The sequence below is a fragment of the Macroventuria anomochaeta genome, assembly GCF_010093625.1.
Source record: "Macroventuria anomochaeta strain CBS 525.71 unplaced genomic scaffold BU25scaffold_28, whole genome shotgun sequence".
Taxonomy (NCBI): Eukaryota; Fungi; Ascomycota; class Dothideomycetes; order Pleosporales; family Didymellaceae; genus Macroventuria; species Macroventuria anomochaeta.
This window is the reverse complement of record NW_022985389.1, coordinates 464,243-477,527: the sequence shown is the minus strand read 5'-3', so window position 1 is coordinate 477,527 and position 13,285 is coordinate 464,243. Positions and strand designations below refer to the sequence as shown.

Genomic DNA, 13,285 nt, shown 5'->3' with positions numbered 1-13,285 from the left:
ATCAAGTCACTGATGATACTCGATATGAGCAGTACAATCAATCCTCCTGTCAAGTATATAAGCAAGTAGACACGCTGCCCTTATGGCATCGTGTTCAACCTCGTCAATCAACTTTGTTATTGGAATCTCACCTGCTCTCGAGCCAGACAGTATACTCTGTACTACTCATTGCAACCAGTCGCCATGGTCTTTGACTAGACGACTACCCCCTGATTATCACGGCGATTTATCACGGTCAAACCTCTGCCGCTCCGAGCTCGCTCAGTGATAACCAACCCCCGACGGCTTTCTGTACCTCTGCTCATCCCCGAGAACCAATCGAATAGTGTCTACGAGCTTTGCTTAAGACACGACTTCAACACAACACTCAATATTGCCGTGAGATCTGGATCTCCATTGTCAATACGGCCAAGGCAGGGGACTTTATGTATTGTAGGCTGCTTGTCCTTGCAGGAATCTTTGCGCTGTAGGTACTGTTGAAAGGCCTTTTTGATCAAGGGCTCTGCCTTCTTATGCCACGTCTCATGGTGCCGCCAGTGGTCCTTAAACCACAGTAGGTGAGCTGCTGGGTGGAGAGCCAGGGCCACACAGTAATATGAGATGTCTGGGTCAAGTATCAGCTTCTCCCAGTACGTAGTGAGGCGTTCAAGGCCGTAGCTCACAGCCGTTGTGAGGTAGGAAGGCTGGTCTTGCAACTCAGAGGTGTCAATAGCTGTAGAGGCATTGAGGGCGCCGCGTAGGTGTTCGTCAAGCAGTTGAAGCTGTAAAATCATCTGCCAGGAGGACCCCATACTGTGAGGTGCTAATTTTGCCTTCCAGCTTGAGTGTAGCCCTGTAAAATTGCTCAAGGAAGTTCTTGAGGCGCTCAACAGCTTCCCACTCCTTGTCAGAGAGCTCGTCAGTAAGGGGATTGTAGGCTTTGCTACTGTTGTCGTTGTTGTCAACTTTCTCTGTACGTCACAGCTTTCGTATAAAGCGTGAGATGGGTTCTTGTAGCTCTATACAATGTAGTATCATGAAATACACAGAGTTTCATCGTATCCCTCCGTCTTGCACTAAATTAAGTGTGCCAAATGTCCAGAGAGGATCTTCATCTGCCAACTCAATCTGTACAGCCTTGAAGAGCTCTTGACGTTTGTGAGAAACCAGGACTGCGTTGACGAAGTTGTGTAGCTTCCCAACAACGCCGTATTGTCTGTGCAGCTCAAACTGTTCTCTGGGAGCTGCTTGAGCCAGCTCTGCCTCAAACTTGCTGACGCCTTTACCATATATCACAGCTTTGACGACAATAGCTATAATATGGCCCACGCAGCATATCCTGCTATCTAGTGTAAAATCTGCCCTCAGGCAATGATTTACACTGTTAATAAAGGTCTGATCGTTGTTGGACGCATTGTCAGCAACAAAACAGTGTACCTGATTCGCGAGATCGTATTCTCATATAACTGAGACAATATTGAGGCCTTGATGGAGCCCTGTATGGCCTCTCAGTAGATCTTTGAAGGCAACAAGGACGTCACGCTGGGCGTTGCTTGCATCTGTACAGGTTAGCTGGCGCAAAATAACTTGTTCTGGGTGCTAAGGATTCTTACCAACAAAGTGGGCCACAACACCCAGGAATGAATGGTGGTTAGGAGAAGTCCACACATCTAAGCTCAGCGCAATTTTGCTTATAGACGTTCTTAGTAGCGTTCAAACTGTCTCCTTACGCTTAGTGAGGCCCTGCAGGACATATTTTGATAGTGTGGATGGAGATGAGGGGAGGGCCCTGAAAAGATCCTGTCGTTTCAACTGAAGAGCACCCAGAGTTCTGCCAAACTAGCGTTGAGGAAGGATATGTCATACAGTATGGCCCAGTCAACAACACTACGCAGCAGCTCTTCCTCCTGCCACAACGTTTGCAATATCCCACTTTGACTGCCAGCGAGCCCTCTCATAGCTTCCCACAGAGAAGAGGGCATAGGTGGCGGATCTGGTAGTAATCCTTTGTTGGCATCGATCCAATGGGCCCTCAGTAAGTGATTGGCAATATGCTGATGGCTGTCGACAACTTTGGCAGCTTCACGAGCATCCTTTTGATGGCACAGCTTACAGAGCCACAGATTCTTCTTCCCTCTGCCTCCCTCTGCCCTCCTCTTTGTATACAAGATCCGTGCCGTATCTCCAGATCCCACTACGAGCTTTGCCTGCTCTCATATTGATCTTATGCCTCACATGGTACCCAAGACAGCCTGCCTGAGTTTCTTGCCTCTCAGCCATATATTGGTCCAGTCCACATCAAAATCAACGCCCTGGCTACCTCCCTTGGTCAGGTAGTCCTTCACGACCTGGTTAGATCCCTCACTAGAAGCCTGGGGCGCTAGGGAATCGATGTGCGTATCAACAGCCTTCTGTTTGCCCTTCTCAAGTCGATGAGACGCTGCAAAATGATATGTTGGCGTAGTGAGGGCACTGTTTGAGGCAGAGGCTTGAGCCTGCACCTGTGAGCTTCAAGAGCTGTGCGTTACAAAGTTATGAAGTGCTCCTGAGGACATATTAACAATATAACAGGCGTACAGATCCTAGGGCCAAACAACTAAGCAATATTGCGAGCTCACGACGCTAGGTCACAGCAGATGGCAATATATGCAGATCTGCAGATTTTTCAGTGTAACTGACTACTTTTGGCATCCTCAAACACCCCCTACAGTGCTTCTGCTGTACACGCAACTTTGTGTTATGCAGCGTTGACAAATCTGCCAAATCAAGTACGCATGTATGCGTATGACAGCTCTAGTACGGTTCGTACGTTACACAACCACAGCGTACGATGTACGCATCAAAAATGAATGCGTGCGTTTGGAAACGCTGCATCTTGAACGGTGTTGTGTTAGTAGATGGAACGGCCTTCAGCGAGGGTGCGAACAACGACGAGCAGTTCATCGCAGTGTTGAACGGTAAGACCGGTGCTCTGCGCGCAACGGCTAGGATCCGAAACGACTATATCGAACATGGGCCTTTCGCTGCACGACTGGGCGTCGCGTTCCCGGATGGCACACATCCACATATTATCGCGTTCATGAAGAACCGACAGGAAGACAAGAAGTTCAACCGCAATTTAGATGCATGGGTATTTGATGGCTCAAAGATTACTGAGGAATGGATGTACGATGACCAGAACGATGGGAGCGGGTCCGACGGACACAACACTCGTATCATCGACGCAGATGGAAACGGGAAGGATGAAGTTGGAGAGATCATGTTTGTGCTGAATGGAGACAGCACTCTGAAGCACGACATGGCTAGTTCAGGCATCGGCCACTGTGACCGCTGGCAGATCGCTAAGATGGATCCCACTCGCCCTGGACTGCAAGGACACAGCGTTCAGCAGAATAACCCTTAAAAGCTTTGGGGGTAATATCATGATGCCACAGATGGCAAGGTGCTGTGGAAGAACTACGGCGATGAGGTGGCTAATATTGGACGCGGACGGGTCGATGACATCGATCCAAACCACCCAGGTATGGAGCTCTGGAGCGAAGGAGGATCGGGTCTGTACAACGCGTCCAGCGACACTTTGCTCGAGGAAGATACTACGCTGTATCCATGTGCGCACCTGTCTTTGTAGTGGGATGGCGACGACACAGTCGAATTGTACAACGACAGCAAGCTCGAGGAGTGGGATCCAGCGAACCCCTCCAAGTCTGGCAGTCTGCCTCGTATCTTCCGCATCGACAAGTACGGTTCCATCAACCCCGGTGATCCGAACCCAGGCTTCCTCGGCGACATCTTTGGTGATTGGCATGAGGAGGTTATCACCACGAATGCGGCGTATGACGAGCTCATCATCTTCACTACTGATCAGCCACGGAGCACCGGTTGTACACGCTGCCACACAACCCTGCGTATCGGAACGGGATGATTCTGAAAGGGTATCTTCAGAATGCGCACGTCGATTATTACATCGGTACCGGCATGGATAGACCGCCGAAGCCGAACATTCGGTACATCGGGGCATAGTACGGCTACTTAATGTCTTGACTCTGTGCGTGATGCCTTGTCTGACCAGGGTGCAAATCGCGCTCTGTTTTCGACTTCCGGGCCATCGTACTGCGGAGGGAGCACACTAAGAAGGTGGATTATTGATTCGTGGTCACTCTACGAGTTGTCGAACAATTTTCAATCCAGTGAAATTTCATCTCATCGCTGCATCAGCTTCGCCATGAAACGTCCCTCAACATCTGTTGTAACCAAATATTTGCATTACCAGAGGAGCAACTGCTCCTCTCGTCTTGCATAGTCTTAGACTCAGATAGGGCGTTAAAACAATCAATCAATCAATCAATTCGCCGTGAAACGTATCTCCAACCTGGGCGCACAGATATCGTCTACCACGGTAGTTGCAGAGGGGTAGGAAGCTTGCTTGTAGGGCCAAGCACCGGTTCGGCAGTACCAATGTCACTTTTAAAGTCAGTCAACTATGTGCAAAATCTCGTAGAAATAACTGACCCGGGTCCTCGAGGCGCCCAATATTCTCCGGTCTTGCTGATGTCGAACGTCTCGATCCATTCTGCAAGCGACTTCGCTGCGACGTCAGGGGTAACAGCGCCACCTTCATCCCAGAATTTGTCGAATCCGACTCCCTTGGTCATATCCGTCCTCATGAAGCCTGGATGGACGGTTGCTATTGCGACCCCTCTGTCCTTCAAATCCAAGCTTAGCAGCTTCGCAGACATGTTGAGCGCGGTTTTGCTGGCATGGTGTCCGTAGTTGCCACCCCCCTCTTTCTCGTGTCTGAGCGTAATGCTGCCGCTTTCTGATGATACGAAGATAACCTTCGAGTCCTTACCGAGAAGGTCGTTCGAATCATTGGCCAGCGTGGTAACAAGTATCGTGGGTCCGATTGCGCAGGTACGGTACATGCGTTCCTGAGCTTCGAACGATGGTTTCTGGAGGCTCTCTGTCGCAAAATATCCAGCAGTGATGATCACTGTGTCTAGACTGGAGACTCCCCTGATGTTGAGAAAGCGAATAACCTTGCTACCAGCATCAGCTGAGGCGATGTCAATGTCGGGAATGTACGTGACATTCTTGCCTTTCAATCGTAAGCGTTGAAAGCTTTTACTTTCGCATTCTCGTACGCACTGTTCGCTGGGGGATTTGATGTCCTTGCCGTGGCGAACACGTAGTCGTTCAAATCTGAAGCATACAGCTTCACCAGACTCGCTCCGAGTCCTCGAGTCCCGCCTACAATGAGGATGACAGGCATGCTAAATTCGTGATACGTGATGTAAATTATGAATCAAATGAGGATTTTTTGATATAGGTGTTCGTAGTTGAGGATGGTGTGATGGTTGGTAATGACGTCGTTGTCATGGTTGTTTACATTGCGTGCTTGCAGGTGAACAGCAGCTTATCGATAAGGAAGCCACGCCTCGTGTTTGGGTCAGACTGCAGCGTCAACACTGTCCGAATTCTCTTATTTGAGTCTTTGATTTTTCGGCTAGATGTGAAATCTTGCAGCCAAACGTGGTGAATATCCTTTAACTGTCCGCAGTCAAATCACGATGTCTGTGTTCAGAATATTCTGTCGGCTCGTCATTGGCTCAGCGCGCCATCTTACAAGACCCAATTCCTCCGCTTCTGCCGGGCCGGTGTTGTTCGTTTCTCGAATGATTTCATCGTCCATGGCGTGTAGAATGCTACGATAGCGAGCGCATAGTTGATCTCCATACTCAGTTAGGTCAGGCACCGTCCATTGGTCATAGAGCCGGCCGTGAGTGTTGGCAGGCACATAGCAACCGTGACAGTGGAGAAAGAGGTAGCAGAGATAACAAAGCCACTTGGATGTTCCGATGACTCGGGGGCGGTGGAAATCAGCCTCTAGGCATGCATGCGAATCGCCGTTCGTCTTAGACGTATTGGAAGACTGGAAGAAGATGTCATAGTACACGGCTAATTGGACCTCTGCGTGTACATGGCAGCTGGTCGCCCACGCCTCGTATCCAATTGCAGTCGGCACGCTCTTATACGGCGTCAGGAATGCCAGTTGCAGCTCGTTCCGAAACAGAGAATGATATTCCCGGCTTGTGTTGATGAGTGAAGTCGCAATGCGCGAGTATGCGGCAATCTTTTCGATCTGTCGGAGACACTTGATGGCTGATGCGACCTTTGCTGTGGGTGTCGTACTAGGGCTGCCTTCTAAGCGTCGTGCAAACTCCGCAATATCCTTAGCCTTGCAGAACTGGTAACTTGCCTTGATGAGCTCTTTGAGAGAGCCGAACTCAATCTGTGATCCAGCTTCGGACGCCTCAAATGCTTCATAGGCCGGGGCCAGACTCTGTAGATGGCCCTCCACAGAACGTCTCGCTGCCGCTTCCTTCTTGGTGTAAAGGAACTGGACTCGATGGATGAGATTTGCGAAGTCTTGCCACAGAGGCTTCTTGTGTTGTTTGGAGAGGTACTTCGGCTTCTCCCACTTGTTAGACCTAAGCCGAGCGAGCAGTCGGCGAAAGTGCAGCTTCACGATCTGCTCGAACACTGCCTCGATCCGTGCCGAGCCATCGGTCGCACGAGTACTCAAAGCTAGAGTATCAACGATGTGCTGCAATGCAGTCTTCACCTCACCGCTGAGCGCCAGGTCTAATGCCGCGAACCGTACCGTGAGTCCGGCTGGCTGCACGTGCTCTTCTAGACATACGGCAGCAACGCTTTGAGCACCTTCCTCGATAGCAGCTAAGAAGGCAAGATCGTCTGCTAGTTGCTGCTCAACACGCAGCGGCAGTGTGTGACCTTTTGCCTTCTCATCTTCTTCCAGAGGAAATATCCGCGGCTCGACTGGGACCGCATTTGTGCACTTTTCGAGTTCTACGAGATGCTGGCGGAAGGTTTCCTCGGAAAGATCGAGCCATATTGAGCGGTCTGAGCTCAAAGTGCGGCTTTCGAGTCGTGACATGTGTGAAGGCGTGAACAAGGACGAAGAAGAACAAGGGAGGATTCAGTCACAGCGCATCTGATGCTAGGGCTAGCGCGTTTCTTAAGCGAGGCGGAAAACTACGCGTCGTTGACGGCCATCTCGTCACGATCAAAGCAAACCCAGCTTCTTTAATTTTTTGTAATGTTCAGGAAGTACCCCACGGATCTTTCACAGTCAAGATTGGCCGAAGCCCGCGCTGATGGGAAGATCGTAAAGAACGTTTTCTCTGGTGTTACCTATACTTTTGATGGCTATTCCGGCTACTAGATCGATGGCTATGAACGGGCACACTTCATCGAATGCTGCGAGCGTGTTGACAGGAGCAAGGCACAACTACCATCTCGGCCGTGGCTTGTCGCACAGTTGTGTTTCTGGGGCCGGTGACCTGCGAGTACGCCAGTTGCTCGATCCATCAAGAGATCTGATTTTGCGACTACTCTGCATCACTGTGTCATAGAGAAAACGGCGAGTATATTGCATGCGCAGCTTCAATATCTTAACTGAGCTGATCAGTCCACAGAAAGACATCCTAAGGACGTTTGAGCCCCCTTGAGGGCCAAATGAGATGAGAAATACGTAGATGCTGCTCAACCTTCTCCATACACGATGCATGAAATCGAAGACAATGATGCATCGATCGGGTGCAGTCTCTCTGTTAAAAGCTCAAAGCGCTCGTGTGTCGATGGTCAATCGGACAAGAAGATTAAGTATGAAGAACACCACGCTGACAAACGTCCACGGCTTGCCGCTGAGGATCTTGTTGCGGCAGTAATCAGACAAGATACACCGGACTAAGACATTCGAGCCGCTTCGGATGAAATATGAGATAAGTACTGGGGGAGAAGGGTTGCCAAAGCCAAGGGCGAGCTAGTTGCCGATGAGAGAGCGAGCCAAGGTCATCACAATCAGCTACGACGGATTGCTCAGATCTCTGTCTCCCAACGGGGTGACGAAGAACAGGCTTCGCCGGCACATGGACTCAGCAAGCCTCTTCCATCTTGCGTCTCAATCCAGCAGTTTGCTGAAAGGTGTAAGGGCTCAGCTTCACAATGTCTTGCAGCCCAAAATGGAGCCGACGATCCTATCGCTGCTTTCACTGGCTGTGCCGCCTAATGAATAGATGGATCACTGGAAATTATTCGCTTACCTTTGCTCTTCTCATCACTTCCGCTCATCACCACATTCCGCAACTGGATATTCAACTTCAAGGTCAATCTTTGCGATCCCTGCTTCACCCGCCTTCAGGTACGACACTTCTGCAATCACCCATGACTCCATTGCCTCGCATCGTAGAAATATTCCTCGATTCACTCCATATCTGCGACAACTGCGCAATCTGCCATGATCCTTACAATGAGGACCATGTTGCCGCACGATTTCCAACATGCAATCATGTCTTCGGCCTAATTCGTCTGCGCAGGTGGACCGAAGCCAGACGCCCAAATCCGCGTACTTGCCCCTTGTACAACGGAGATCTCTAAATTCTTTCGACAGAGACAGTTCAAAAGTGCATGTCCTGCTCCTGCAGCGTCTGCGGGTTGCATTGGTTGAGTACCTGGCCTGGATCGGAGAGGAGGTCAATGGACCTAACATGCGACATTCGTGGGTATATTGAAGTCGCTACACTATCGTCAAACATGCTGGAGGATTTTGACAGTCCGCTCATGTGCTTAGTGCTCACTTTGCGGACGATGTTCGATGCCATATGCCTCGAGGAAGCGCATGGCTATCAGATACAACCTTTGGATTTCGACAGTGCACAAGACTGGTACGACACTGTGACGTGGTTAAACAGGATAACCACAGCTGGTACTCGCTCGAATGGGCTGTCAATGAACTATCCCTTGCGGACGGTCGCGATTATAGCTGGATGGTCAACAGATATTTGGATCGTCAGAGGTTGCAGGAATACTTCACGATGAGGTTGCTAAGATATTTCAAGGCAACGGCGCTGCAAGATCTTAAACGTTCAATAGCTGTGACAGAAACAGCTCGAACAGCGCGTACTCGTGATAGCATCGTCGTTCGCGGGTTCTCCGTCACTCTCAATGCTCAGGCTTGTCATCACCGTGTGTCAAGTCTTGATTCAGATGTACCAACATGCAAGCTCGGATTCAAGCCGCGGAGTCTACACCAAAAATGATTTTGAGCTCCAGTGGCTCTGGTTGAATACAACTGAAATCATGAGTTTGCACCGAACTCTTTCAATCGGGAATTGGGCTAGTGAAGAACTGAAAATTCGCCTAATAGGCCATCCGGTCATCCTTGACAGCTTGTTACATACGTACCGGCAAGATTTGCGCGAGTCTGTATAGATGCCCGGGCACCCGCAAGCAGACATCGCAACACCCTTGACCTGCCGGTTCTCATGCAGATGGGCTTCCGTAACATGAAAAACAACAATGTCATCAACTGCCACTAACACATTGCTTTTGGAATACGTCGCACTCTTCGTCTCGTGCAGCGCATGCGGCGCTACGAGCTGGCCTGCTTCGTGGAAGTGCTACCGCTCGGCGAGGATATGGCCGGTCATGTGAAGCTCTCTTTTGTGGTCGATCTCTCTCCTGGTATGCTCTATCTCTCCCGATATCCGATGACAGACTCAAGACACCATTGTCTGTTTCATCGCGCTTATCTGCCGGTACATGGAGGCAGCCAGACACTCGAACCGAGCATGGAAGGATGATAGCGTCTAAGGAGGATGCTTGCACTCGTGACCTTCTTGCGAGAGCCTCCGGTGGAAGGTGTGTCCCCACCTCGCAAGCTCTTCTAACACGCCATTCGAGTTGCACAGTACGTTGAACAGAATCAAGAGTTAGGCAGGCAATTGGCCTCAGGTGAGCAGCACCGAGAGATAGTGCTGGGCATTTAGGACAGCTGCCGGAAGCCAAGTACGAGCGGCTGGCTTGGATCATGGTTTGAATATTGAACGCACTAGACGAAGGTCATCATGCAATGAATCGACATTGCTCGTCCATAAGGGACGGGCTACGTATGCTGCAAGGGAAAACTCTGTGGTACGTTAAGCTGGTGCGACTTGCTAAATCACGAAAAGGTAAATCACAATGAACTTTTTAATACGCCTTTCCTACTCCTCATGGTGCCAGTGAACCACCACTCACAGGGCGTTTCAGGACTAGCACAGCTACCCTCAGCATGTTGCAATATAGGCTCCACTTCTATGATCAAGGGGGTGTTCGACATAAACCAGTACAAACACAATATTCAAGCTTGCAACTCCGTACAACGGCCTGTTTTACCAATGCTGGCGCAACACAGGGGCGTTGCGACAGGTTTGCGTAACTCGACCTACCAAAAAGCAGCACTCCCTCCTACACAATACGTGTGTCGCCACCTTTAACCAGATCCCATACACTTCATCTAGTGTGCTTTCGATTGTACACACCGTCATGACCAGATCTAGGTAGGCACCTCGGTTGACAAAAAAACCGGCACTCAATAACATTGCCCCTCAACACACCCACATCAGCACCCACACAACAATACAACCACACTACTAATTTACTATCTGTTACAATGCGAGCCCCTTCTGAACGTGCGCATCATGATACACCTACAAAAAATAAGGTGCAGGGCGCTGTTGAGTTTAATGACACCCATGGAATCAAGTACTTCAAAAGTGACATCTCTGCTCACTTTGGAGTCTCCCGTCGTCATGGATGGGCAATGATATTAGACGGTTCTCAACGATGCCACCACAACATGCCTGGAGTACCTGAACAGCGAGGCAGAAAGCGCAAAATTACAGATGATCAGCTGTGCAAGATGGATGATTTACTTAAAAGTGAAGGCTTTGAAGCTCGCTCCTTGAGCTGGCAAGCCATGGCCTGGGAGTGTGGCATCACAGGCCTCTCTGACCGAACAATTTCACGAGCCATGGGTAATCACCTGGGTTACTTCAAATGTGTAGCTTGCCAGAAGCAGTGGGCGAACGATTCTACAGCCAAAGCCTGAGTAAATTGGGCCAAGAAAGCTCTTAAACAGAGACCTGAGCCAGAAGACTGGGAGGACGTTCACTTTTCTGATGAAGTCCATTGGCAAATAGGGCCTGAAGGCAAGCTCTACATTGCACGGAAGAGGGGAGAGAGGTACTGCAATGACTGCATTCAAAGAAGAGAGGAGAAGGATCAACACGACAAGGAGATAAAGAAGGTGCATGCCTGGGCAGCTGTTGGCTACAACTTCAAGTCTGATTTGGTCTTCTATGAGATAGAGTCCAACAAGAACAGCAAGATGACACAGCAGGCATACATTGGCCAGATTCTTGAGCCTCATGTAAAGAGGTGGCTTGATAGAGGTGACTATTTCACCCTTGAAGAAGATGGTGATTCTGGCCATGGCCCAGGCAAAGGCAAGAATATTGTCAAAACTTGGAAAGAGCAACACCATTTACAGTACTTCTTTAACTGCCATTCATCCCCAGACCTTGCACCTATTGAGAACTGCTGGCAGCCATCCAAGAAGTATGTAAGAAAGTTCCCACATTGGGATGAAAGCAACACAATTGCATTGGCAAAGGAAGGCTGGGAGAATATAAGTCAGCAATTTATCAACACTAGAATTCATAGCATGCCTCAAAGGCTTAAAGACTGTATAAAAGCAGAAGGTCAGTTCACAGGGTGGTGATGTAGATAGGGGGGTTCTCAAATGTATTGCACCGGCAGGTGTGGTATGGCAGAACTTCAAAGTTAAATAGCTTAATATCTACATGGTGAAAAGTAATTCAAAAACACAGAAATTGTTGCATGAACATGCTCTACAAGCTCATATAATTTACTAGTACTATAGAGCGTTGTGGTGGGAGCTGTGTGGGTGGTGCAGAATATTGGTGCATTTTGGTGTGCCGCTTTTTTTGTCACCCGAGTGGTAGGGTATGCTACACACTTGTTTTGACGGCCCTCTTCGACAGCTTCGGAGCGAATTTTAGCACCATGGACTTTCCCGCTCGTCTACGTCGTGAAAGAGCTTAAGTTATTGACGACGAAACTCCACATCCCAGCATCCGGCTCGAGCTGATCACGATCGGTCGAGCACCGGCGCGCCGTCTGCAAGTGGATGGTGTACCTTCTTCTTGTCGCCGGCGCTCAAGCTCGGCTTGCTCCTGCAACCACCGGGCTCTTCCGCGAGTGTGTCTTCGATGTCTTCCAGCACTGCTTCGTCGTCGTCTTCCGGTTCTTGTTCGCAGAATTTTCAACAACCAACCAGATCGACAGATTGATTCGCGAACGAGCGAGGTCCTGAGACTTGCACCGCTTCATGGACCGTACTGTACAACGTGCATGCCCAAAACGGAATTCAATCAACCGATTCGATTGATTGTTGACAACTCTGCGAACTCGTCTCCGAAATCTGATACGTCCAACCTTATGGTCAATGGTCCTGTCTTCCCACACGACTCTCTCCGCTCTGGCTTGGTTCGGTTGGGAGGTGGTACATCGATGTCCTCAAACATGTTCGCGCCTGTCCGAGGCAGAGTAGTGTCGAACGGATGTCCATTGTCGATAGGAGTGTAGCCTTCGACGACCTCTCCATCTTCGTCATCACAAAGCACAGACGTGATCTTTTGAGCGATATAGCATATGCGGAACTTGTTGACCTTGTCTCGCTTCACAGCTTCTTGCCCACGAAGCACTGTGCGTTTGGTCTCTGCAATCATTTGGTCAGCTACTGTTTAGACGCCGGGGCACCAAGCCGACAGGAGAGGGAGCTTACCTGCTTCCTTGGGCGACAAGCTCGCGTCTATGTGCGGCTCGTTCGCAACCTCAACACACAGGTCGCAGTAGAACTCCAACGACAACGCCGCCGCCAAACTCATCTTCTTTGACTTCCTTGACGCCCTTTGATGTCGCAACCTGATAGCAGTTTGGCGCACACAGCTCGTTCGCGTTTGGCGTCGTGATCAGATGTCCGCAGTCTAGAACGTGCTCGCATTTCAGGGACACATTACGACAGGGATCGATCTTGGACGTGACTGTCACTGTTGGTTACGTGATCTATTCGCGTATTGCTAGGCTTTTGCGTATCAGCGGCATTTGAGCGCGAGGTGGGTGACGAGGAGTATGGAGATGAAGAGCTAGGACGGAACGAGATGATTGACTGGAAAAGCCGCGGTAACAATGCGTGATACATGATGAGGAGCAGAGTTGCGAGAGTGTGAAGTTGAGTGGTTGTGGTTGTGGAGCAGGTTAAAACTAGGAAAGTGGTGAACCATTGTCGCGGAGGTGAAAGCCAGATGACCTGTTCACTTCACTTTGAGATGTAGACCCACATTGCCGGCAAAGCTGAATCGATACAAAGAACAAACAGAGG

The 13,285-nt window shown here is 49.9% G+C and overlaps 6 protein-coding genes across 6 annotated transcripts in view; 2 read left to right on the top strand and 4 right to left on the bottom strand.

The window, feature by feature from the left end:
* BU25DRAFT_433258 (polysaccharide lyase family 11 protein) overlaps positions 1-3,999 on the top strand; it is a gene marked incomplete at both ends in the record, with an annotated part of 5,715 nt that extends 1,716 nt beyond the window's left edge. The window contains 4 exons of the mRNA XM_033708764.1: positions 2,893-3,361; positions 3,422-3,587; positions 3,627-3,860; positions 3,911-3,999. Of these exons, the coding sequence (XP_033559220.1) occupies positions 2,893-3,361; positions 3,422-3,587; positions 3,627-3,860; positions 3,911-3,999 (958 nt within the window). The remainder of the gene's footprint in view (positions 1-2,892; positions 3,362-3,421; positions 3,588-3,626; positions 3,861-3,910) is intronic.
* A 116-nt stretch (positions 4,000-4,115) lies between these two features.
* BU25DRAFT_493307 (NAD(P)-binding protein) lies at positions 4,116-5,255 on the bottom strand. The gene is made up of 3 exons (XM_033711707.1): positions 5,125-5,255; positions 4,489-5,074; positions 4,116-4,440 (listed from the first exon to the last, which is right to left on the bottom strand). The coding sequence occupies exons 1-3, from the start codon at positions 5,246-5,248 to the stop codon at positions 4,368-4,370; spliced, it is 783 nt and encodes a 260-aa protein (XP_033559219.1). The 5' UTR covers positions 5,249-5,255; the 3' UTR covers positions 4,116-4,367.
* Positions 5,256-5,377: 122 nt separating this feature from the next.
* Positions 5,378-6,934, bottom strand: BU25DRAFT_474584 (uncharacterized protein; the record flags this gene model as incomplete). The annotated part of the gene is made up of 1 exon (XM_033710911.1): positions 5,378-6,934. One exon carries the CDS (start codon positions 6,932-6,934, stop codon positions 5,537-5,539), a length of 1,398 nt encoding a protein of 465 aa, XP_033559218.1. The 3' UTR covers positions 5,378-5,536.
* A 2,135-nt stretch (positions 6,935-9,069) lies between these two features.
* On the bottom strand, positions 9,070-9,870 carry BU25DRAFT_423762 (uncharacterized protein; the record flags this gene model as incomplete). The annotated part of the gene is made up of 3 exons (XM_033708234.1): positions 9,070-9,130; positions 9,244-9,311; positions 9,379-9,870. The coding sequence occupies 3 exons, from the start codon at positions 9,868-9,870 to the stop codon at positions 9,070-9,072; spliced, it is 621 nt and encodes a 206-aa protein (XP_033559217.1).
* An 808-nt stretch (positions 9,871-10,678) lies between these two features.
* BU25DRAFT_423761 (uncharacterized protein) lies at positions 10,679-11,562 on the top strand (the record flags this gene model as incomplete). Its single annotated transcript, XM_033708233.1, has 3 exons — positions 10,679-10,856; positions 11,031-11,443; positions 11,545-11,562. The coding sequence occupies 3 exons, from the start codon at positions 10,679-10,681 to the stop codon at positions 11,560-11,562; spliced, it is 609 nt and encodes a 202-aa protein (XP_033559216.1).
* A 614-nt stretch (positions 11,563-12,176) lies between these two features.
* On the bottom strand, positions 12,177-12,791 carry BU25DRAFT_474581 (uncharacterized protein; the record flags this gene model as incomplete). The annotated part of the gene is made up of 2 exons (XM_033710910.1): positions 12,177-12,622; positions 12,689-12,791. The coding sequence occupies 2 exons, from the start codon at positions 12,789-12,791 to the stop codon at positions 12,276-12,278; spliced, it is 450 nt and encodes a 149-aa protein (XP_033559215.1). The 3' UTR covers positions 12,177-12,275.
* Positions 12,792-13,285: the final 494 nt, after the last annotated feature.

Coding starts and splice junctions, on each gene's coding strand:
- BU25DRAFT_493307 (XM_033711707.1), bottom strand. CDS start 5,248: ATGCCTGTCATCCTCATTGTAGGCGGGACTCGAGGACTCGGAGCGAGT. Junction 5,075..5,124: donor ATCAAATCCCCCAGCGAACA/GTGCGTACGAGA, acceptor TACGATTGAAAG/GCAAGAATGTCACGTACATT. Junction 4,441..4,488: donor TGGGCGCCTCGAGGACCCGG/GTCAGTTATTTC, acceptor TGACTTTAAAAG/TGACATTGGTACTGCCGAAC.